At 44.6% G+C, this 24,576-nt stretch overlaps 1 protein-coding gene across 1 annotated transcript in view; it reads right to left on the bottom strand.

Annotated features, from left to right (window-relative positions):
* The window catches only part of LOC121277116 (excitatory amino acid transporter 1-like), a 162,349-nt gene extending 142,192 nt beyond the window's left edge, over positions 1-20,157 (bottom strand). Inside the window, exons 1-2 of the mRNA XM_041186137.1 lie at positions 19,977-20,157; positions 19,449-19,586 (exon numbers count right to left, since the gene is read on the bottom strand). Coding sequence (XP_041042071.1) covers positions 19,449-19,586; positions 19,977-20,157 — 319 coding nt within the window. The remainder of the gene's footprint in view (positions 1-19,448; positions 19,587-19,976) is intronic.
* Positions 20,158-24,576: the final 4,419 nt, after the last annotated feature.

Genomic DNA, 24,576 nt, shown 5'->3' with positions numbered 1-24,576 from the left:
ATCAGGAAAAGCAAGGGTCCCAATACCAACCCCTGGGGAACTCCACTACAAATCTTCCTCCAGCCTGAAAAACATCCATTGTCCATTACTCCCTGTTTCCTATTTTTCAGCCAATTTTGTATCCACGTTGCTACAATAACTTTTCACACAAGTCTGTTATGTGGCACAATTGTGTGTCAAATGCCTTTTGAAAGTCCAAGTACACATCAACAGCATTGCCCTCATCGACCTTTTCTGTTACATCTTTAAAAAACTCCAGCAAGTTAGTTAAACACGATTTCCCCTTTAAAAATCCATGCTGGCTCTTCTTTATCAACCCATATTTTTCCATGTGACTACTAATTCTATCCTGATTAATTGTTTCTAGAATCTTGCCCACCACTGAAGTTAAACTGACTGGTCTGTAATTGCTGGGCTTATCCTTACAACCTTTTTTGAACAAAGGTGTAATGATTGCAATTCTCCAGTCCTCTGGCACCACCCCTGAGTGTAGGGAAGACTGAAACATTATGGCCAGTGCCCCTGCAATTTCTACTCTCACTTCCTACAATATCCTTGGATGCAACTTATCCAGTCCCAGTGCCTTGTCAACTTTAAGTACCAACAGTCTATTCAACACTTCCTCCTAATCAATTTTGAACTCTTCTAGTGACAGAGCTTCCTCCTCATCTTTCCCCATGGCCAGGGTAGCCTTTACCTCCTTGATAAAGACGGATGCAAAGTATTCATTTAATACCTCAGCCATGGCCCCTTCGTCCATGTGTAAATTCCCTGTTAGGTCCCTAATCAGTCCTACTCCTCCTTCTACCACCTTTTACTATTTATATGTCTATAGGAGACTTTGGGATTCCCCTTTATGTTGGCTGCCAGTCTTTTCTCATAATCCCTCTTCACTTCTATAATATGCTTTCTCACTTCCCCTCTGGACCTTCTGTATTCCTTTTGGTTCTCAATTGTACTTTCTACATGACACCTGTCTTAAGTACACTTTTTCTTCTTTATCTTAATTTCAGTCTCCTTTTTCATCCTGGGAGCTCTGGATTTGTTTGCTCTACCTTTCCCTTTCGATGGAATCTACCTTGACTGTGCCCGAACCATTTCTTTTTTGAAGGTAGTCCATTGTTCAGCTACAGTTTTTCCTGCCAATCTTTCATTCCTGTCTATCTGGCCCAGCTCCGTTCTTTCCCCATCGAAGTTGGCTCTTGTCCAATTAATTATTCTTACTCTAGATTGCCTGTTGCCCTTTTCTATCATCATCCTAAAACGTACAATACAACGATCATTGTCTCCTAAATGTTCCCCCACTGACACTTGATCTACTTGGCCCAACTCACTTCCAAGAACCAGGTCCAACAGTGCGTCTTTTCTTTTTGGACTGGACACATACTGCTGTAGAAAATTCTCCTGAACACAATCTAGGAACTTTTACCCCTCTCTGCCCTTTACACTACCATTGTCCCAGTCTATATTTGGGTAATTAAAGTCACCCATTATAGCTACTCTATAATGCCTGCATCTCTCTTTAATTTCCCTGTAATTTTGTTCTTCTACATCCTTCTCACTATTTGGCAGTCTATGTACTACACTGAACAATATAATTGAGCCCTTTTTGTTCCTTAGCTCGAGCAAAATTGATTCTGTCCTTGAACCCTCTGAGACACCCTCTTTCTCCAGCACTGCAATGCTCTCCTTAATCAATACCACCACCCCTGCTCCTTTCCTTCCTTTCCTATCCCTTATGAACACCTTGTACCTGGGAATATTTAACACCCAGTACTGCCCTTTCTTGAGCCACGTCTCTGTTATCGCCACAACATCATATTTCCACATGGCAATCTGCGCCTGTAACTCCCCAATCTTATTTACTATACTCAGTGCATTCACATACATGCATATGATTTAGATTTTGTTACTTTCTCCCTTGCCTCAACTTTACCTATTAACTTACTATTCTCTATATTAGTGCTACCTGTCCTTCGCAGTATTTTGTGCACCCTGGTATTCCTCTCTATTGTCTCTTGGTTCCCACGCCCCTGCCGAGCTAGCTTAAATCCCTCCCAACAGCAGTAGCAAGGAACTCAGTCCCAGCTCTGTTCAGGTGCAACTGTCCAGCTTCCACAGGTGCCATCTCCCCCAGAGCCAATCCCAGTGTCCCAGGAATCTAAAGCCCTCCCTGCTGCACCATCTTTCCAGCTATGCATTCATCTGCCTTATCCTCCTATTTCTGTAGTCACTAACATGTGGCACTGGGAGTAATCCGGAGATTATAATATTTGAGGTCTTGTTTGCTAATTTTCTACCTAAATTCTGATTGCAGGACCACACCCCCTTTCTACCTAAGTCATTTGTTCAATGTGGACCATGACATCTGGCTGATCACCCTCCCCAAGCAGAATGTCCTGCAGCCACTCTGTGACCCCCAATGATGTGCTTGACTCTTAACTGCCCTCTGAAATGGTCTAGCAAGCCACTCAATTCAAAAGCAATTAGGGATGGGCAATAAATGCTGGCCTTGCCAGTGACACCCACATCCCGTGAAAGAATAATAAAACTTTCCCACCGGCTCCCCATATCCTTTAATTCCCTGAGACACCAAAAACCTGTCTATCCCAGTGTTGGATCCAGTGCTCTGATTTGTTGGGGCTAAAGGATCTGGGTTGCACGCTTGTTTCAGGGTGACCAAGCAGGCACCAAGACGGAGAAGACCTGCGGACCGTTCTTAGAAGAAACACACTCTGTTTATTTATAAAAGGAAATTAGCAACTACACTTGTGTGCTTATAGCTCAAAACTCTGTCTTTACTCTTCAGACTCTAACTCAAGACTACTGACTACAGAGGTAGCTTGCACGGCTCTGCTATTGGCTTTCAAGATCATGGCCAGGATTTTAGATTGGTCGGGCAGGCTCAGCAGGAGCAGGCAGGGGTGGTTGTGGAGCCGCCCGCAGCCCGTGATCGGCTCGGCACCGTGATGTCATGTGGGCAGGCCAATAAAGGCCCACCTAATGTGGATCATGAGCAGTAGTGCTGAGCGAGGAGGTGGGAGAGTCGGGTCAGGCGCTCTTTTGCATGCACGAAGCTGCCTCAGGGAGATTGAAGCACTTTTTAAAGAAATTATTTAAGACATTAAAAATGTAATGAAATATATACCCTCATGTGACTGTGTCTCATGAGATGGGACAAGTTTTTATTTTTCAAAAAAAGTTTTCATTCAATTTGTCTTCATTTTGGAAATTCCGGGATGTGCACTGTGAAGTGCAGGTAACAATAGCTTTTGTCCTTTTGGAGGAACAATCACTTATGCTTCCCACAATAAGCTACCGTCCTGGCTGGTTAATTCGTATCTTCTCTGGAAATACAACTTCATTTCATCAGGTTCTTGTTCTTGTGACTAACCATGAAGAACTTGATCTAGCATTTTGGATAAGACTGGGTCTCGATTTGTCCAATCTTTAATCTGTCTAGCACATATCGGTGATGAATCCAGGAAGTTCAACATCCTCATCTTTTACTTGCATGGGCAAACAACTGAGTGCATCTACATTTGCAATTTGACTTCCGGGTCTATGAGTAAAAGTAAGCTCATATGCTGCTAAGATGAGTCTGGGAAGAGTGTCCTGCAGTCAGCATCGCGATGAAGCAGTCTGGGAAGAGTGTCCTGCAGTCAGCATCACGGTGAAGCAGTCTGGGAAGAGTGTCCTGCAGTCAGCATCGCGGTGAAGCAGTCTGGGAGGTGTGTCCTGCAATCAGCATCATGGTGAAGCAGTCTGGGAAGAGTGTCCTGCAGTCAGTTCTTGTTGAAAATAACAAGAGTGACATCACAAGACAGCGCGAGAGAGCGGTGAAGAGATCAGAACCTACACGAGTACGGGGAAGCTTCAAAAGGTGACATCAGCACAAAGGTGAGAGCTGATTGGTGAGCAGTGGGTAAGTGTTTTTCTCCAGTTAAAAATAGATTAAGTTAAGGAAAGGTAAGAGTTCTAGTTCTTATTTAAAGTACATAAATAATTTAACATTTTCTTACTGTATTTAACTTAAAATAAGGGATTAGTTTCAACTAGAGGCATGGCAGGGCAGCTTAGCCCCGTGTTATGTACCGCCTGCAACATGTGGGAAGGCCTAGATGCTCCTTGCACCCTGACCGACCACGTGTGCAGCAAGTGACACCAGCTGCAGCTACTTGAGCCCTGAGTTTCGGATCTTGAGCAGCAGCTGGAGGCACTGAGGTACCTCCACGAGGCTGAGAGCTTCGTGGATAGCACGTTTTTAGACGTGGTCATCCCACAGCTTATGGAAGTGCAGACAGAGAGGGAATGGGTGACCATCAGGCAGAAGAAATGGATAAGGCAGGTAGTCAGGAAATCCCCAAGGTTCATCTCGCTCGAGAACTGTTTTTCTGTGTTGGAAATTGGTGAGAGTGACGGTTCCTCTGGGGAATGCAGCCACGCTCATGGCACTGTGAGTGGCTCAGCTGGACAGGGGGGAAGAAAAAGAGGGGAAGAGCAATAGTGGTAGAAGACTTGATAGTAAGAGGAACAGGCAGGCGTTTCTGCAGCCATAGATATGACTCCAGGATGGTATGTTGCCTCCCTGGTGCCAGGGTCAAGGATGTCACTGAACAGCTGCAGGACATTCTAAAGGGGGAGGGCAAACAGACAGAGATTGTGGTACATATTGGTACCAATGATATAGGTAGAAAGAGGGATGAGGTCCTGCAAGCAGAATTTAGGGAGCTAGGAAGCAGATTAAAAAAACAGGACCTCAAAGGTAGTAATCTCTGAATTACTTCTGGTGCCATGCGCTAGTGAGTATAGAAATAGGAGGTTAGTCCAGTTGAATGTGTGGCTGGAGAGATAGTGCAGGAGGGAGGGCTTTAGATATCACAGAATCACACAGTGCAGAAGAGGCCCTCCGGCCCATTGAGTCTGCACCGATACGTGAGAAACACCTAACCTTCCTACCTAATCCCATTTACCAGCACTTGGCCCATAGCCTTGAATGTTATGACGTGCCAAGTGCTCATCCAGGTACTTTTTACAGGATGTGCCTTTCTTCTTAAAGGATCGCCTCCACCACCTTCCCATGCAGCGCATTCCAGGCCGTCACCACATTCTGGTTAAAAAAGATTTTCCTCACATCCCCCCTAAACCTCCTGCCCCTCACCTTGAACTTATGCCCCCCTGTGACTGACCCTTCAACTAAGGGGAACAGCTGCTCCCTATCCACCCTGACCATGCCCCTCAGAATCTTGTACACCTCGATCAGGTTGCCCCTCAGTCTTCTCTGCTCCAACGAAAACAACCCAAGTCTATCCAACCTCTTTTCAAAACTTAAATGTTTCATCCCAGGCAACATCCTGGTGAATCTCCTCTGCGGCTCCTCACTATTGTACCTGCTTCCACCACCTCCTCTGGCAGCAAATTTCAGATACTCACTACCCTCTGCATAAAAAACTTGTCCCGCACATCTCCTTTAAAGTTTTCTCCTCTCATCTTAAATCTATGTCCCCTAGTAATTGACTCCTCCACCCTGACTATCTACTCTGTCCATGCCACTCATAATTTTGTAAACTTCTATCAAGTCGCCCCTTAATCTCTGTCGCTCTAATGAGAACAATCCGAGTTTTTTCAACCTCTCCTCATAACTAATAACCTCCAGACCAGGCAGCATCCTGGTAAACATCCTCTGCACTCTCTCCAACGCCTCCATATCCTTCTGGTAATGTGGTGACCAGAATTGCACGCAATATTCCAAGTGTGGCCTAACCAAGGTTCTATACAGCAGCAGCATGACTTCCCAGCTTTTATACTCAATGCCCCTGTCAATGAAGGCAAGCATGCCATATACCTTCCTGACTACCTTATCCACCTGCATTGCCACTTTCAGTGACCCGTGGACCTGTACACCCAGATCCCTCTGCCCGTCGATGCACTTAAGAGTTCTGCCATTTACTGTATTATTCCTATCTGTTTTAGACCAAAATGCATTACCTCGCATTTGTCTGGATTAAACTCCATCTGCCATTTCTCCGCCCAAGTCTCCAACCGATCTATATCTTGTTGTTTCCTTTGACAATCCTCTTCACTATCTGCAACTCCTCCAACTTTAGTGTCATCTGCAAACTTAATAATTAGCCCAGTTATATTTTCCTCCAAATCATTTATGTATACTACAAACAGCAAAGGTCCCAGCACTGATCCCTGCAGAACACCACTAGTCACAGCTCTCCATCCAGAATAGCACCCTTCCACTGGTACCCTCTGTCTTCTATGACCAAGCCAATTCTGTATCCATCTTGCCAGCTCACCTCTGATCCCATGCAACTTTACCTTCTGTAACAGTCTGCCATGAGGGACCTTGTCAAAGGCCTTACTGAAATCCATGTATATAACATCCACTGCTCTTCCATCGTCAATCATCTTGTCACTTCCTTGAAAAACTCGATCAAGTTAGTGAGACACGACCTCCCCTTCACAAAACTATGCTGCCTCTCACTAATAGGGGGGATATGGGGGAAAAGTTTTTTACCCAGAGGGTGGTGACGGTCTGGAATGTGCTGCCTGGGAGGGTGGTAGAGGCGGGTTGCCTCACATCCTTTAAAAAGTACCTGGATGAGCACTTGGCATGTCATAACATTCAAGGCTATGGGCCAAGTGCTGGTAAATGGGATTAGGTAGGTAGGTCAGGTGTTTCTCACATGTCGGTGCAGACTCGATGGGCTGAAGGGCCTCTTCTGCACATTGATTCTGTGAATGAAGCCGGGCAAGTGGTAGAGGTATAAGTGGGGGAGCATTTTACTGATAGTGATCATAACTCAGTTAGAGTCAAGGTTGTTATGGAAAAGGACAAGGATGGGACAGAAATCAGAGTTCTAAATTGGGGGAAGGCCAATTTTAATAAGATCAGATATGATTTGGCCAGAGTGGACTGGGAGCAGCTACTTTTAGCTAAATCTGCATCAGAGCAGTGGGACTCATTCAAGAAGAAAATAGGGAGAATACAGGGTGTGTGTGTTCTCTAACATGAACACACAGTGTTTACAGTGTGTGTGAGCGCTCTAACATTAACACACAGTGTTTACAGGGTGGGTGGGTTCCCTAACATATTCCAATAAAGATAAAGGGTGGGACCCAATAAATCCAGGGAACCCTGAATGTCGAGGGATATACAGGATTGGATAAAGAGGAAAAGGAAGGCTTCTGGCAGATACCGAGGGCTCAAAACAGCAGAAGCCCTAGAGGAATATAGAATGTGTAGGGGGAACTTAAAAAGGAAATTAGGAAAGCAAAAAGGGGGCATGAAGAAACATTGGCAGGTAAGATAAAGGGAAATCCAAAGTTATTTTACAAGTACATTAAGAGTAAGAGGATAACTAGGGAAGGAGTAGGGCCCATTAAGGACCATAGTGGTAATTTGTGTGTGGAGCTGGAAGACTTAGGTAGGGTTCTGAATGAATACTAGTGTCAGTGTTCACAAGTGAGAGGGACGACGTGGGTATGGAAATCAGGCAGAAGGACTGTGATATAATTAAAGAAATTAGCATAGAAAGGGAGGAGGTTCTAAGTGGTCTGACAGGCTTAAAAGTAGATAAATCTCCAGGCCTGGATGAAATGTATCCCAGGCTGTTGAATGAGGCAAGGGAGGAGATAGCAGGGGCGTTGGCAATAATTTTTAATGCCTCTCTCATTACAGGAAAGGTGCCAGAGGACTGGAGGACAGCCAATGTGGTATTGTTATTCAAGAAGGGAGGAAGGGATAAATCAGGGAACTACCGGCCAGCCAGTCTAACCTCAGTGGTGGGGAAACTATTGGAAGCAATTCTAAGGGACAGAATTAATCTACACTTGGAGAGGCAGGGATTAATCAAGGGCAGTCAGCATGGTTTTGTTAAGGGGAGGTCATGTCTAACCAATTTGATTGAATTTTTCGAAGAGGTGAGCAGGTGTGTGGATGAGGGCAATGCATCTAACGTAGTCTACTTGGACTTCAGCAAGGCTTTTGATAAGGTCCCACATGGGAGACTGATAAAGGAGGTAAGAGCTCATGGGATCCAAGGCAATTTGGCAAATTGGATCCAGAGTTGGCTGAGTGGCAGGAAGCGGAGGGTGATAGTCGAGGGGTGTTTTTGTGACTGGATGCCTATGTCCAGTGAGGTTCCACAGGGATCGGTGTTGGGTCCATTGCTGTTTGTGGTAACTATAAACGATTTAGACTTGAATGTAGGAGGGTTGATCAGTAAGTTCGCAAATGACACGAAAATTGGTGGGATGGTAAATAGTGAGGAGGATAGCCTTAGATTACAGGAGGATATAGATGGGCTGGTCAGATGGACTAATCAGTGGCAAATGGAATTTCATCCAGATAAGTGTGAGGTGATGCACTTGAGCAGGACAAACAAGGCACGGGAATATATAATGAATGGTAGGACCCTGGGAAGTATTGAGGATCAGAAGGTGTGCATTCCACCAGTTCCTTAAGGTAGTGGGACAGGTTGATAAGGTGGTGAAGAAGGGATATGGGATATTTGCCTTTATTAGCCGAGGCATAGAATATAAGAGAAGGGAGGTTATGCTAGAACTGTATGGCTTTAGGGTGAGAGGGGAAAGGTTTAGGGGGAACATTAGGGGGAACTTCTTCACTCAGAGAGTGGTGAGAGTGTGGAATGAGCTACCATCTGACGTGGTCAATGCGGGCTCACTCTTAAGTTTTAAGAATAAATTAGATAGAAATACGGATGGGAGAGGTCTTTAGGGTTATGGACTAGGTGCAGGTCAATGGGACTAGCGGAATAATATTTTGGCACAGACTAGAAGGGCCAAATGGCCTGTTTTCTGTGTTGTGGTGTTCTATGGTTCTATGTATAAAACACTGGTTAGGCCACAGCTAGAGTATTGCATGCAGTTCTGGAATCCGCATTATAGGAAGGATGTGATTGCATTAGAGAGAGTGCAGAGGAGATTTACCAGGATGTGGCCTGGGCTAGAGAGTTTTAGTTATAAGGGGAGATTGGATAGACTGGGATTATTTTCCTGGGATCAGAGGAGATTGAGGGGGGACATGAGTGAGGTGTAGAAAATTATGAGGGGCATAGATAGGGTAGACAGGAAGGAACTTTTCCCCTTGGTGGAGGGATCAATAGCCAGGGAGGATAGATTTAAGGTAAGGGGCAGTAGATTTAGAGGGGATGTGAGGAAGAATTTTTGCACCCAGAGGGTGGTGGGAATCTGGAACTCACTGCCTGAAAGGGTGGTAGAGGCAGAAACCCTCATAACATTTAAGAAGTATTTGGATGTGCACTTGCGATGCCATGGCATACAAGGCTATGGGCCTAGTGCTGGAAAACGGGATTAGAATAGCTAGGTACTTGTTTGACCGGCGCAGACTCAATGGGCCGAAGGGCCTTTTTCTGTGCTGTACCCCTCTATGATTCTATCAATGTCCATCCTTGTACAGTTGCTGAGGCTATAGCAGGTATAGCCTTGTCTTCGCTGAATAATCCCAATAATGGCTTGTGGTCCAGTATGATAGTAAAATGGCGACCATATACGTATTGGTGAAACTTCTTAACATTGAAAATGATTGACAGGCCTTCTTTTTCTATTTGGGAGTATGCTCTTTCTGCAGTATTGAGTGTTCTCGACATATCTGAAAGGTCATTCTGATCCATCATCCATTCGATGGGAAAGCACTGCTCCCACTCCATAGGGGAGATACATCACACGTTAATATAAACTCTTTTTTTGGGTCAAAATGTACTAGAGGCCTGGATTGATGTAGGTGTAGGTGTGATTGTAACAACTATTTGACTTTTGCGAAAGCTTCTTCCTGTGGTGTTTGTCAAGACCGTCACTGGTTTTTCTTGAGCAAGTAATACAGGGGTGCCAGTTTAGTTGACAAATTAGGCAAGAGGCATCCATTGTAATTGATCATTCCTAAAAATGATTTCAGTTCAGATGTATTCTTTGGCGCTGGTGCTTTCACTTTTTCTTCAGCTGGATGTAGGCCTTGTGAATGTACCTTGTGACCTAGGTAAGTCACTTCTTTTGCCTGGAATGTGTGCTTATCCTTTTTCAACCTTTTCCTGCATTGCATAAGGTACTGGTCTTGCCTTCATGAATCTTGGTGCTGCCTCTGGATCTACATGAATTTTTGCTTGTAGACACTCCATCTTTCCAAGTTCATTCTTGAAATTTGAGGCATATTTTTGTAGTAGCTCTGATAGCCCATTAGTTCTCAGTTGGAAGATTTCTGTCCACTCCAATTTAATTTCTTTCAGTCAGTTTCCTCCGAGGAGACTAGGTCCCTTGCCTGCTACTACCATTAAAGGTAATTTCACTGTTTGACCTCTGTAGTGTACTGTGACTTTACATATGCCCTTGACTTGTATGTCTTCTCTTGACTGGGCAGCATGAAACGCTGTGGGCCATCAGCAGCAGTCGAATTGTACTCAAACACAATCTGTAACCTCATGGCCCGGCATATCCCCCCACTCTACCAATACCATCAAGCCAGAGGATCAAGCATGGTTCAATGAAGAGTGCAGGAGGGCATGCCAGGAGCAGCACCAGGCATACCTGAAAATGAGGTGTCAACCTGGTGAAGCTTTAACACAAGAGTACTTGCATGCCAAAGAGCATAAGCAGCAAGTGATAGACAGAGCTAAGCAATCCCACAACTAACAAGTCAGCTGTGCTGTCCTGCCACATTCAGTCATGAATGGTGGTGACTTGTGCTCCAGAACTTGCCGCTTCCTAGCCAAACTGTTCCAGTACAGCTGTGTAATAGCATCGACCCAGCTATGTGGAAAATTATCCAGGTATTTCTTGTACACAAAAAGCAGGACAAATCCAACCCAGCAATTTGCCACCCCATTAATCTACTCTCAATCATCAGTAAAGTAATGGAAGGGGTCATCAACAGTGCTATCAAGCAGCACTTGCTTGGCAATAACCTGATCATTGACACCCACTTTAGGTTCTGCCAGGGCCACTCAGCTCCTGACCTCATTACAGCCTTGGATCAAACATGGACAAAAGAGCTGAACTCCCGAGGTGAGGTGAGAGTGACTGCCCTTGATATCAAGGCAGTATATGACAGAGTGTGGCATTAAGGAGCCCTAGCAAAACCAGAGTCAATGGGAATCGGGGGAAAACTCTCCGCTGGTTAGAGTCTAATCTAGCTCAAAGGAAGGTGGTTGTGGTTGTTGGAGGTCAGTCATCTCAGCTCCAGAACATCACAGACGTTCCTCAGGGTAGTGTCCTAGGCCCAACCATCTTCAGCTGCTTCATCAATGACCTTCCTTCCATCATAAGGTCAGAAGTGGAGATGTTCGCACAATGTTCAGCACCATTCACGACTCCTCAGATACTGAAATAATCCAAGTGCAGCAAGACCTGGACAACATCCAGGCTTGGGCTGACAAGTGGCAAGTAACATTCGCGCCTCATAATTTCAAGAGAGAATCCAATCAGCGCCCCTTGATTTTCAATGGCATTACCAGCACTGAATCCCCCAATATCAATACCCTGGGCATTACGATTGTTCAGAAACTGAGCTGGACTAGCCATATAAATACAGTGGCTACAAGAGCAGGTCGGAGGCTAGGAATCGTGAAGTGAGTAACTCACCTCCTGACTCCCCAAAGCCTGTTCACCATCTACAAAGCACATGTCAGTAGTGTGATGGAATACTCTGCACTTCCCTGGTTGAGTGCAGCTCCCACAACACTCAAGAAGCTTGACAGTGTCCAGAACAAAGCAGCCTGCTTGATTGGTACCACATCCACAAAACATTGACTCCCTCAACCATCGACGCACAGTAGCAGCAGTGTGTACCATCTACAAGATGCATTGCACTAATTCACCAAGGGTCCCTCAACAGTACCTTCCAAACCCACAACCACTACCATCTAGAAGGACAAGGGCAGCAGATGGATGGAAACACCACCACCTGGAAGTTCCCCTCCAAGTCACTCACTACCCTGACTTGGAAATATATCGCCGTTCCTTTACTGTTGCTGAATCAAAATCCTGGAACTCACTTCCTAACAGCACTGTGGGTGTACCTACACCACATGGACTGCAGCAGTTCAAGAAGGCAGCTCATCACCGCCTTCTCAAGGGCAACTAGGGATGGGCAATAAATGCTGGCCCAGCCAGCGAAGCCCACATCCGTGGATGAATAAAAAAAAACTCAAGTGGCTGCTCAGCCATGATCGTATTGAATGGCCGAGCAGGCTCAATAGGCTGAATGACCTATTCCTGTTCCTGTATTCCTAGGTTCTTATGTTCCTCAGTCAGGTAGAAAACACAATTTTAAACCAGTCTGACTATAGAAGGTTCAGAGGCGAGGTGAAGAAAGAAATAAGAGAAACAAAGAGGGAGTATGGAAAGAGATTGAGTCTTCTATAGGCATATAAATAGTAAAATAGTAGTAAAAGAAGCAAATGGGTGATAAAAAAAAGCAGGTGGAGGCAATGGCATAGTAGTAATATCACTGGGCGAGTCATCCAGAGACTCAAGGTAATTCTCTGGGGACCTGGGTTCAAATCCCACCAAAGCAGATCTTTGTTGATCTTTAAAAGTCTAATTTCGATTCTTGTAAAAACCCATCTGGTTCACTAATGAAGGAAATCTGTCTGGCCTACATGTGACTCCAGACCCACAGTAATGTGGTTGACTATGAAATGCCCTAACAAGCGACTCAGTTGTAACAAATCTCTACAAAGTCACAAAAAAGGACAGACCACCCGGCATTGACTTAGACACTGGAAATAACAACTGCAATCGCAACCCTGTCGACCATGAAAAGTCCTCCTTACTAACATCTGGAGGCTAGTGCCAAATTAGTCAGGCAACAGGCTGACTTAGCCATCGTCACAGAACCATATCTTACAGAATATGTCTCAGACACCACCATCACCACCCACTGGCAGGACAGGCCCAGCAGAGGTGGTGGCACAATGGTATACAGTCGGTGGGGAGTTGCCCTGGGAGTCCTCAACATCGACTCTGGACTCCTTGAAGTCTCTTGGCATCAGGTCAAATATGATTACCACATACTGCCCTCCCTCAGCTGATGTATCAGTGCTCCTCCATATAGACACCACTTGGAGGAAACACTGAGAGTGGCAAGGGCACAAAATGTACCCTGGTTGGGGGACTTCAATGTCCATCACCAAGAGTGGCTCAGTAGCACCAGTACTGACAGAGCTGGCTGAGTCCTAAATGACATAGCTGCTAGACTAGGTCTGCGGTAGGTGGTGAAGGAACCAACAAGAGGGAAAAACATACTTGACCTCATCCTCACCAACCTGCCTGCCGCAGGATGTATCTGTCCATGACAGTATTGGTAGGAGTGACCACCACACAGTCATTGTGGAGATGAATTCCCGCCTTCACATTGAGGATACCCTTCATCATGTTGTGTGGCATTACCACCGTGCTAAATGGGACAGATTTTGAATAGATCTAGCAAATCGAGACTGGGCATACATGAGGTGCTGTGAGCCATCAACAGCAGCATAAATGTACTCGAACACAAACTGTAACCTCATGGCCTGGTATATGCCCCAATCTCCTATTGCCATCAAACCAGGGGGTCAACCCTGGTTCAATGAAGAGTGCAGGAGGGCATGCCAGAAGCAGCACCAGGCATACCTAAAAATGAGGTGTCAACCTGGTGAAGCTATAACACAGGGCTATTTGCATACCAAACAGCATAAGCAGCAAGTGACAGACAGGGATAAGTGATCCCACAACCAACGGATCAGATCTAAGCTCTGCAGTCCTGCCACATCCAGTTGTGAATGGTGGTGGACAATGAAACAACTCACTGGAGGAGGAGGCTCCACAAATATCCCCATCCTCAATGATGGAGGAGCCCAGCACATCAGTGCACAAGATAAGGCTGAATCATTAGCTACAATGTTCAGCCAGAAGTGCCAAGTGGATGATCCATCTCGGCCTCCTCTGGAGGTCCCCAGCATCACAGATGTCAGTCTTCAGACAATTTAATTCACTTCACGTGATATCAAGAAGCTGAAGGCACTAGATACTGCATGGGCCCTGACAACATTCTGGCAATAGTACTGAAGACTTGTGCTCCAGAAATTGCCGCACCCCTAGCCAAGCTATTCTAGTATAGCTAGGGAGCACACAGTGTCTGCCGGCACTGTTGAGGCCTTCCATGCTCGGTGGGCACCACAGGGACCAGGGTTTTTATTGATCCTCTTAATCACATTTTGGTTTAATGTTGGTAAGTTTTCTTTAAATTTTGTCTTTTGTTTTTGCAATTTCCCTTTAGGGGGTTGCCTTTTAATTTGTACCCTGATTTGTTAATTTAGTTTATTTGGTTTTTACTCCAAAGAGTTACAACACTGGCATCTACCCAACTGTGTGGAAAATGTCCAGGTATGTCCTGTACGCAAGAAGGAGGACAAATCCAACCCGGCCAACTGCCGCCCCATTAGTCTACTCTCCATCATCAGTAAAGTAATGGAAGGGGTCATCAACAGTGCTATCACGCGGCACTTGCTTAACAATAACCTGCTCACTGATGCTCAGTTTGGGTTCCGCTGGAGCCACTCAGCTCCTGACCTCATCACATCCTTGGCTCAAACATAGACAAAAGAATTGAGCTCCCAAGGTGAGGTGAGAGTGACTGCCCTTGACACCAAGGCAGCATTTGACTGAGTGTGGCATCAAGGAGCCCTAGCAAAACTGGAGTCAATGGGAATCAGGGGGAAAACTCTCTGCTGGTTGGAGTCATATCTAGCACAAAGGAAGATGGTTATGGTTGCGATTGTTGGGGGTAGCCAACTCAGCTCCAGGACAATACAACAGGAGTTCCTCAGGTAGTGTCCTCGGCCCAACCATTTAACTGCTTAATAAGAAGGTGGTATTTGATAAGTTATCTAGACTTAAAGTGGATAAGGCACCAGGACCGGATGAGATGCATCCAAGGATACTGAGGGAAGTGAGAGTGGAAATTGCAGAGGCAATGGCCATAATTTTTCAGTGTTCCTTAGATTCAGGGATGGTGCCAGAGGACTGGAGAATTGCAAATGTTACATCCTTTTCAAAAAAGGGTGTAAAGATAAGCCCAGAAACTACAGGCCAGTCAGTTTAACTTCAGTGGTGGGGAAACTTCTAGAAACAATAATTCGGGACAAAATTTAAGTCACATGGACAAATGCAGTTTCATTAAAGAAAGCCAGCAACAGTTTTTTTAAAGGGAAAATCATGTTTAACTAACTTTCTGGAGTTTTTTGAAGAGGCAACAGAGAAGTTTGATGAGGGTAATGCTGTAGATGTGGTGTACATGGACTTCCAAAAGGTGTTTGATACAGTGCCACACGACAGATTTGTGAGCAAAGTTATAGCCAATGGAATAAAAGGGACAGTAGCAACATGGCTATGAAATTGACTGAGTGACTAGGAAACAGAGAGTAGAGGTTAGTGGATCTTTTTCGGGATGGAGGAAGGTTTGTCGTGGAGTTCCCCAGTGTTGGGGCCCTTGACTTTCTTGATATATATTAATGACCTATACCTTGGTGTACAGGGAACAATTTCAAAACCTGCAGATGATACTAAACTTGGAAGAATTATGAACTGTGAGGAGCATAGTGCAAAACTGCGAAGGGACATAGACAAGTTGGTGAAATGGGCAGAGAGGTGGCAGATGAAATTCAATGCAGAGAAATGTGAAGTGATTCATTTTGATCGAAAGAACATGGAGAGACAATATAAAATAAAGGGTTCAACTCTAAAGGAGGTGCAGGAGCAGAGGGACCTGGGCGTATTTGTACATAAATCATTGAAGGTGGCAGGACAGGTTGAGAGCACGGTTAATAAAGCATACAGTATCCTGGGCTTTATTAATAGGAGCATAGCGTACAAGAGCAAGGAGGCTATGTTGAATCTGTATAAGTCACTAGTTCGGTCTCAACTGGAGTATTGTGTCCAGTTCTGGGCATCACACTTTAGGATGGATGTGAAGGCATTGGAGAGAGGGCAGAAAAGATTCATGAGAATGGTTCCAGGGATGAGGAACTTCAGTTATGAAGATAGATTGGAGAAGTTGGGACTGTTTCTCTTGAAGAGAAAGTTGAGAGGAGATTTGATAGAGGTATTCAAAATCATGAGGGGACTAGATAGAGTAGATAGAGAGAAACTATTCCTATTGGTGGAAGGATCGAGAACCAGAAGACACAGATTTAAAGTAATTAGTAAAAGAAGCAAAAGTGATTGGGGGAGAAACTTTTGTACATAGCAAGTGGTTAGGGTCTATATTGCTCTGCCTGAAAGCGTGATAGAGGCAGGTTCAATTGAAGCATTCAAAAGGGAATTAGACTGTTATCTGAAAAGGAAGAATGTGCAGGGTTACGGGTAGCAGGCTGGGGAATGGCACTAGGTGAGTTGCTAATTTGGAGAACTGGTGCAGACATAATGGGACAAATAGCCTCTTGAGGGGTATAGACAGAATAAATGCGAGTAGGCTCTTTCCACTTAGATTAGGAGAAATAAACATGAGAGGACGTGGCTTTAGGGTGAAAGGGGAAAGGTTTAGGGGGAACATTAGGGGGAACTTCTTCACTCAGAGGGTGCTGAGAGTGTGGAACGAGCTGCCATCTGACGTGGTAAATGCGGGCTCACTCTTAAGTTTTAAGAATAAATTGGATAGATACATGGATGGGAGAGGTCTGGAGGGTTATGGACTAGGTGCAGGTCAATGGGACTAGTGGAATATTTAAAATGTCCTTAGCCACGGGTGAGGTGCCGGAGGATTGGAGGGTAGCTCATGTTGTTCTGTTGTTAAAAAAAGGCTCCAAAAGTAAACCAGGTAATTACAGGTCAGTGAGCCTGACGTTAGTAGTAGGTAAATTATTGGAAGGTGTTCTGAGAGATCGAATATATAATTATTTGGTCAGCCAAGGCCTGCTTAAGGATAGTCAGCATGGCTTTGTGCGTGGTAGGTCGTGTTTAACGAACCTTGTAGAGTTTTTCAAGGAGGTTACCAATAAAGTAGATGAAGGAAAGGCTGTGGATGTTGTCTACATGGACTTTAGTAAGGCCTTTGACAAGGTCCCACATGGGAGGTTAGTTCAGAAGGTTCAGACACTTGGTTTCCATGGAGAGGTTGTGAACTGGATTCAAAATTGGTTGTGTGGGAGAAGACAGAGAGTGGTAGTGGATGATTGCTTCTCAGACTGGAGGTCTGTGACTAGTGGTGTGCTTCAGGTGTGCTGGGACCATTGTTGTTTGTTATCTATATCAATGATTTGGATGATAATGTGGTGAATTGGATCAGCAAGTTTGTTGATGACACTAAGGTTGGAGGCATTGTGGACAGCGAGGAAGGCTTTCAAAGCTTGCAGAAAGATCTGGACCAACTGGAAAAATGGGCCAGAAAAAGGCAGATGGAATTTAATGCGGAAAAGTGTGAGGTGTTACATTTTGGAAGGTCGAACCAAGGTAGGACATACACAGTAAATGGTAGGGCACTGAGGAATGCGGAGGAACAAAGTGATCTGGGAGTCCATAGTTCCTTGAAAGTGGTGTCACAGGTAGACAAGGTTGTAAAGAAAGCTTTTGGCATACTGGCCTTCATAAATCAAAGTATTGAGTATAGGAGTTGGGATGTTATGGTGAGGTTGTATAGGACATTGGTGAGGCCAACTTTGGAGTATTGTGTGCAGTTCTAGTCGCCTAACTACAGGAAGGATATCAGTAAGATTGAGAGAGTGCAGAGAAGATTTACTAGGATGTTGCCGGGTCTTAAGGAGTTGAGTTACAGGGAAAGATTAAACAGGTTAGGACTTTATTCCTTGGAGAATAGAAGAACAAGGGGGGATATGATAGAAGTTTACAAAATTATGAGGGGTATAGACAGAGTAAATGCGAGTAGGCTCTTTCCACTTAGATTAGGAGAAATAAACATGAGAGGACATGGCTTTAGGGTGAAAGGGGAAAGGTTTAGGGGGAACTTCTTCACTCAAAGAGTGGTGAGAGTATGGAACGAGCTACCATCTGACGTGGTAAATGCGGCCTCACTCTTAAGTTTTAAGAATAAGTTGGATAGATACATGGATGGGAGAGGTCTGGAGGGTTATGGACTAGTGCAGGTCAATGGGACTAGTGGAATAATATTTTGGCACAGACTAGAAGGGCCGAATGGCCTGTTTTCTGTGCCGTAGTGTTCTATGGTTCTCTGGTTCCTGTGCCATAACAGTTGTGTGATTCTGTGATATGTGACTCTTAAATAGCCTAGCAAGTCACTCAGTGGAACCAAATTGCTAAACAGTGGTTCAAGGAGACAACTTGTCACAATGGCAGTTATGGGTTCGTAATAAATGCTGGTCTTGCCAGTGATGCTCATTTCCTGTGAATGAATAAAGATCTGCATTCCATTGGTGCCTTGTTTTTGTCCTCTTTCTGATCCCTTCTATTTTTGAACAATTCTTTACTCCAGTGCTATTTTTCTGTCCCAATCCTCTGTGCACCTTCTTCCTTCATCCAGCTGTTCATACACCTGCCAAATTATTACAAACCCTCCCCCAAAGTACCAATTTAATCTCCCTTTGAGGACATTGGTCCAAGCTGTGTTGAGAGGCAACCCATCCACTTTAAACATGTTTTTTCAGCCCCTGAACTAGTTCCAATGCCCAAGAAATTTGAAACCCTCCCTCATGAACCATTCCTCCAGCTGCATATTCACCTGTTTTATCCTACTATTCCTATACACATGGGACAAATCCAGAAATGACTAAATTTGAAGTTCTGCTTTTTAACTGCCTCCCTAATGGCAGGCCATTTAGGATTCAGATGAGGAGGAATTTCTTCACTCAGAGGGTGGTAATCTTTGGAATTCTCTACGCCAAAAGGCATTGAGGCTCAGTTATAGAGTATGTTCAAGACAGACATTGATAGATTTCTAGATAATAAAGACAAAATAGCATTGTGATAGAGGATCAGCCATGATCGAATTGAATGGTCAAGCAGGCTCAAGGGGCCGAATGGCCTTCTCCTGCTTCTATTTCCTATATTTCTGAAATTCTGATTGCATGACCTCAATCCTGTCCTTTCCTATGTCATTGGTTCCGGCATGGTCCGCATTTCTGGCTGTTTCCTTCCCCTCTTAAAATGTTCTGCACCTTCTCAGTGTTGCCTTTACTCTGGCACCAGGAAGGCAACATACCATAGATGATTACCTGGCATCTTATTTTGTGGAAATGGACTGTTACCTTTTCTATATTTCAAATGTGGCTGTAATTCAAATCAACTTCATTGCCAGTCACTTTGGCAAGTCCTGGGATCATGAATGGTGTTATATAAATGCACAGTTTCTGTTTGACCAACTTAGTGAATGTAAAATCAGAGGTTTGCTGACACTGAGAAGGAACTTGAGAAAGACTAAACAAAATGAACTTGTATTGTGATAAGGATCCTACCTGTGACCAAGCTGGAAATGATGAGCGGCATCACCAGCATCTGTAACATACGCATCAGTAATTCCCCAGGAAAGGAAAAGTACTTAATCTGCCGGAAATCCATCTGATATTCCCTGAGACAGAAACCGAGTATGATACCTGGGGACAAAGAACGGGAATCAGATTAGGCAGAAGGAGAGCAACCTATTTCAGGAATATATTGGAATATTGTGCTGTGGTGTGAGGAGTGGAGGGATTGGGGCATGGGATTAGTTTACGATTGAGACAAGGCTTTGGGGACAGGACAAGGTAGTGAGATTAGGTTGAGATTAATACAGGAACAAATAGTGATGGGGTGCCACAGGGAAGTGATGGAAGGCATTGGGCAGAGGTTATTATCCTTCTCAGAAATGAGTGATGGGAATCTTTGGGAGGCAAAGCTGGGTGTTTTGGGGAAAGACATGACTGTGTGCGAATGGGGCTGTTTGCCCATTGATATGTTAAAGGTCATCAATATGATTTTAGGTTGAAGTACCTGACAGTACTAACCAATAATAACAGCCAACACAGTGAACAGCACAAATCCATTGTTCTTCATGAATTTCCTCATATCATCTGTGGACATCCTCTGAACCCGTTTCTTAGCTAATGTTGTGCGCTTGTGAAAGCCGTGATGGATGCGTTCCATTGTTTTTACAGCAATAGTCTCGTCTGCACTGTTTTTAGTCATTCACACCAATCCGGATGTAGAATGTCCTGGTTAATCCGACAAGCGTGAGATCCAAACTGCTGCAGACAAACAGCTGTGAAGTCAAACCAGAGACCATGAAATACATTAATCTACTATTCACAGTGGATGTTTGCAATCTTCGGTCAGGAAGAATAGTCAAAGGATAAATACCGTGATGCATTCCTAGCAGAGATAAGAAGAACTGATGGATCCTTTATCACCAACTCCAGTCTTCAACATTTAGCTCAGGATCTGGAGGTGTCAACTTATATTAGAGAGCAAAGAGATGCAGGACTGTACTCAGGTTAAGAGACAATGAAGGAGCTGCTGTTATACACTCCCTCTGTTATATTATTACTGTTATCCCCTCTCTCTGTTGTATATTTTTTATTCGTTCATGGCCAGCATTTAACCCATCCCTAGTTTAGAGGGCATTTTAAGTGTCAACCACATTGCTATGGGTCTGGAGTCACATTTAGGCCAGACCAAGTAAGAACAGCAGATTTCCTTCCCTAAAGGGGGATTAGTGAACCAGATGGGTTTTTACAACAATCAACAATAGTTCCATGGTTATCATTAGACTTTTAATTCCAGGTGTTTTATTGAATTCATATTCCACCATCTGCCATGGATTTGAACTCAGGTCTGCAGAGCATTACTCTGGGTCTCTGGATGATTAAAAGCAAAAAACTGTGGATGCTGGAAATTGAAAACAAAAACAAAAATACCTGGAAAATGTCAGCAGGTCAGGCAGCATCTGTGGAGAGGAGCACAGTTAACGTTTCAAGTCCGCATGACTCTTCAACAGAACTAAGTAAAAATAGAAAAGGGGTGAAATATAAGCTGGTTTAAGGTGGGTGGGCGGTGGGACAAGAGAGCTGGATAGAGGGCCAGTGATAGGTGGAGATAACCAAAAGATGTCACAAACAAAAGGACAAAGAGGTGTTGAAGGTGGTGATATTATCTAAAGGAATGTGTTTATTATGGGTAGAAAGCAGGACGAGCAAAGTACAGATAGCCCTAGTGGGGATGGGGTGGGGTGAAGGAATCACAAAAGGCTAAAAGGTAGAGATAAAACAATGGATGGAAATACATTTAAAAATAATGGAAATAGGTGGGAAAAGAAAAATCTATATAAATTATTGGAAAAAACAAAAAGGAGGGGAGAAAATCAGAAAGGGGGTGGGGATGGAGGAGAGAGTTCATGATCTAAAGTTGTTGAACTCAATATTAAGTCTGGCAGGCTGTAAAGTGCCTAGTCGGAAGATGAGGTGCTGTTCCTCCAGTTTGCATTGAGCTTCATTGGAACATTGCAGCAGGCCAAGGACGGACATGTGGGCATGAGAACAGGGTGGAGTGTTGAAATGGCAAGCGATAGGGAGGTCTGGGTAATGCTTGTGGACAGAACGAAGGTGTTCTGCAAAGTAGTCACCCAGTCTGCGTTTTGTCTCTCCAATGTAGAGGAAATGGTATTGGGAGCAACGAATGCAGTAGACATTGCTCCCAATGCAGTTTCCTCTACATTGGAGAGACCAAACGCAGACTGGGTGACCGCTTTGCAGAACACCTTCGTTCTGTCTGCAAGCATTACCCAGTCCTCCCTGTCGCTTGCCATTTCAACACTCCACCCTGCTCTCATGCCCACATGTCTGTCCTTGGCTTGCTGCATTGTTCCAGTGAAGCTCAACACAAACTGGAGGAACAGCACCTCATCTTCCAACTTGGCACTTTACAGCCATTCGGACTGAATATTGAGTTAAACAATTTTAGATCATGAACTCTGTCCTCCATCCCTACCCCCTTTCTGATTGTTCCCCCTCCTTTTTGTTTTTTCCAATAATTTATATAGATTTTTCTTTTCCCACCTATTTCCATTATTTTTAAATGTATTTCCATCCATTGTTTTATCTCTACCTTTTAGCCTTTTGTGATTCCTTCACCCCACCCCATCCCCACTAGGGCTATCTGTACCTTGCTGGTCCTGCTTTCTACCCTTAATTAGCACATTCCTTTAGATAATATCACCACCTTCAACACCTCTTTGTCCTTTTGTCTGTGACATCTTTTGGTTATCTCCACCTATCACTGGCCCTCTATCCAGCTCTCTTGTCCCAACCCCTCCCCCCCTTAAACCAGCTTATATTTCACCCCTTTTCTATTTTTACTTAGTTCTGTTGAAGAGTCATGCGGACTCAAGATGTTAACTGTGCTCCTTTCCACAGATGCTGCCAGACCTGCTGAGTTTATCCAGGTATTTTTGTCTCTCATGATTAGTCCAGCGACAATACCACTACACCATCATCACCTCCCCCTACATTATTACTGTTATACTTTCTCTGTTATATTATTACTGTCATCCCCCCCTCTCTGTTCACAGAATCACAGTGCAGAAGAGGTCCTGCGGCCCACCGACATATGAGAACCACCTGACCTACCTACCTAATCCCATTTACCAGCACTTGGCCCATAGCCTTGAATGTTATGACGTGCCAAGTGCTCATCCAGGTACTTTTTAAAGGATGTGAGGCAACCCGCCTCCACCACCATTCCAGGCAGCGCATTCCAGACCATCATCACCCTCTGGGTAAAAAGGGTTTTCCTCAAATCCTCCCCTAAACCTCCTGTCCCTTACCTTGAACTTATGCCCCCTCGTGACTGACCCTTCAACTAAGGGAAACAGCTGCTCCCTATCCACCCTGTCCATGCCTTTCATAATCTTGTACACCTCGATCAGGTCGCCCCTCAGTCTTCTCTGCTCCAACAAAAACAACCCAAGTCTATCCAACCTCTCTTCATAACTTAAATGTTTCATCCCAGGCAACATCCTGGTGAATCTCCTCTGCACCCCCTCCAGTGCAATCACATCCTTCCTATAACGTGGCAACCAGAACTGCACACAGTACTCCAGCTGTGGCCTCACCAAGGTTCTATACAACTCCAACATGACTCCTTACTTTTGTAATCTATGTCTCTATTGATAAAGGCAAGTGTCCCATTTGCCTTTTTCACCACCCCACTAACGTGCCCCTCTGCCTTCAGAGATCTATGGAAACACACGCCAAGGTCCCTTTGTTCCTCAGAACTTCCTAGTGCCATGCCATTCATTGAATACTTCGTTGTCAAATTACTCCTTCCAAAGTGTATCACCTCTCACTTTTCAGGATTAAATTATCTGCCCCTTTGACCATCCCATTTATATCTTCCTGTAGCCCAAGTTACTCAACCTCACTGCTAACCACCCGGCCAATCTTTGTGTCATCCGCAAACTTACTAGTCCTACCCCCAACATAGTCATCTATGTTGTTTATATAAATGACAAATAATAGGGGATCCAGCACAGATCCCTGTGGTACGCCACTGGACACTGGCTTCCAGTCACTAAAGCTTCCTTCTGTCATCACCCTCTGCCTCCTACAACTAAGCCAATTTTGAATCCACCTTATCAAATTACCCTGTATCCCATGTGCATTTACCTTCTTTATAAGTCTCCCATGTGGGACCTTGTCAAAGCCTTTGCTGAAATCCAGATAAACTACATCAACTGCACTACCCTCATCTACACACCTGGTCACCTCCTCAAAACATTCAATCACATTTGTTAGGCATGACCTCCCTCTGACAAAGCCATGCTGACTATCCCTGATCAAACCTTGCCTCTCCAAGTGGAGATAGATTCTCTCCTTCAGAATTTTCTCCAGTAGTTTCCCTACCACTGACATGAGACTCACTGGCCTGTCATTTCCTGGCTTCTCTCTACAACCCTTCTGAAATAATGGAACCACATTAGCTGTTCTCCAGTCCTCTGGCACCTCCCCTGTTGCCAGAGAGAAATTAAAAATTCAGGTCAGAGCCCCTGCGATCTCCTCCCTTAACAGTCCGGGACACAAATCATCCAGACCTGGAGATTTGTCCACTTTTAAGCCTGCCAACACCTCCAATGCCTTGTCACTCCCTTTATCAATTTGCTCAAGAACCTCACAGTCTCTCTTCCCAAGTTCCATACCTTCATCCTCATTCTCTTGGGTGAAGACGGACGAGAAGTATTCATTCAACACTCTAGCGATGTCCTCTGGCTCCACCCATAGATTGCCTCCTTGGTGTTTTATGGGCCCTACACTTTCCCTGGTTATCCTCTTCCCATTGATATACTTATAGAATATCTTGGGATTTTCCATACTTTTACCAGCCAGAGCTTTTTCATATCCCCTTTTTGCTCTCCTAATTATTTTCTTAAGCTCCACCCTGCAATGTCTGTACTCCACTAATGCCTCTGTTGATTTGCTTCCCTTGTACCTGCTAAAAGCCTCTCTTTTCCTTCTCATGGTAACCTGAATTTCTCTGGTCATCCATGGTTCTTTGGGCTTGTTACTCCTTCCTATCAAACTAGAGAGAATATGTTGAGCCTGTGCCCTCCCCATT

The sequence above is a fragment of the Carcharodon carcharias genome, chromosome 4 (genome assembly GCF_017639515.1).
Source record: "Carcharodon carcharias isolate sCarCar2 chromosome 4, sCarCar2.pri, whole genome shotgun sequence".
NCBI lineage: Eukaryota > Metazoa > Chordata > Chondrichthyes > Lamniformes > Lamnidae > Carcharodon > Carcharodon carcharias.
The sequence above is the reverse complement of the archived record's forward strand: the minus strand, read 5'-3'. Positions and strand labels throughout refer to the sequence as shown.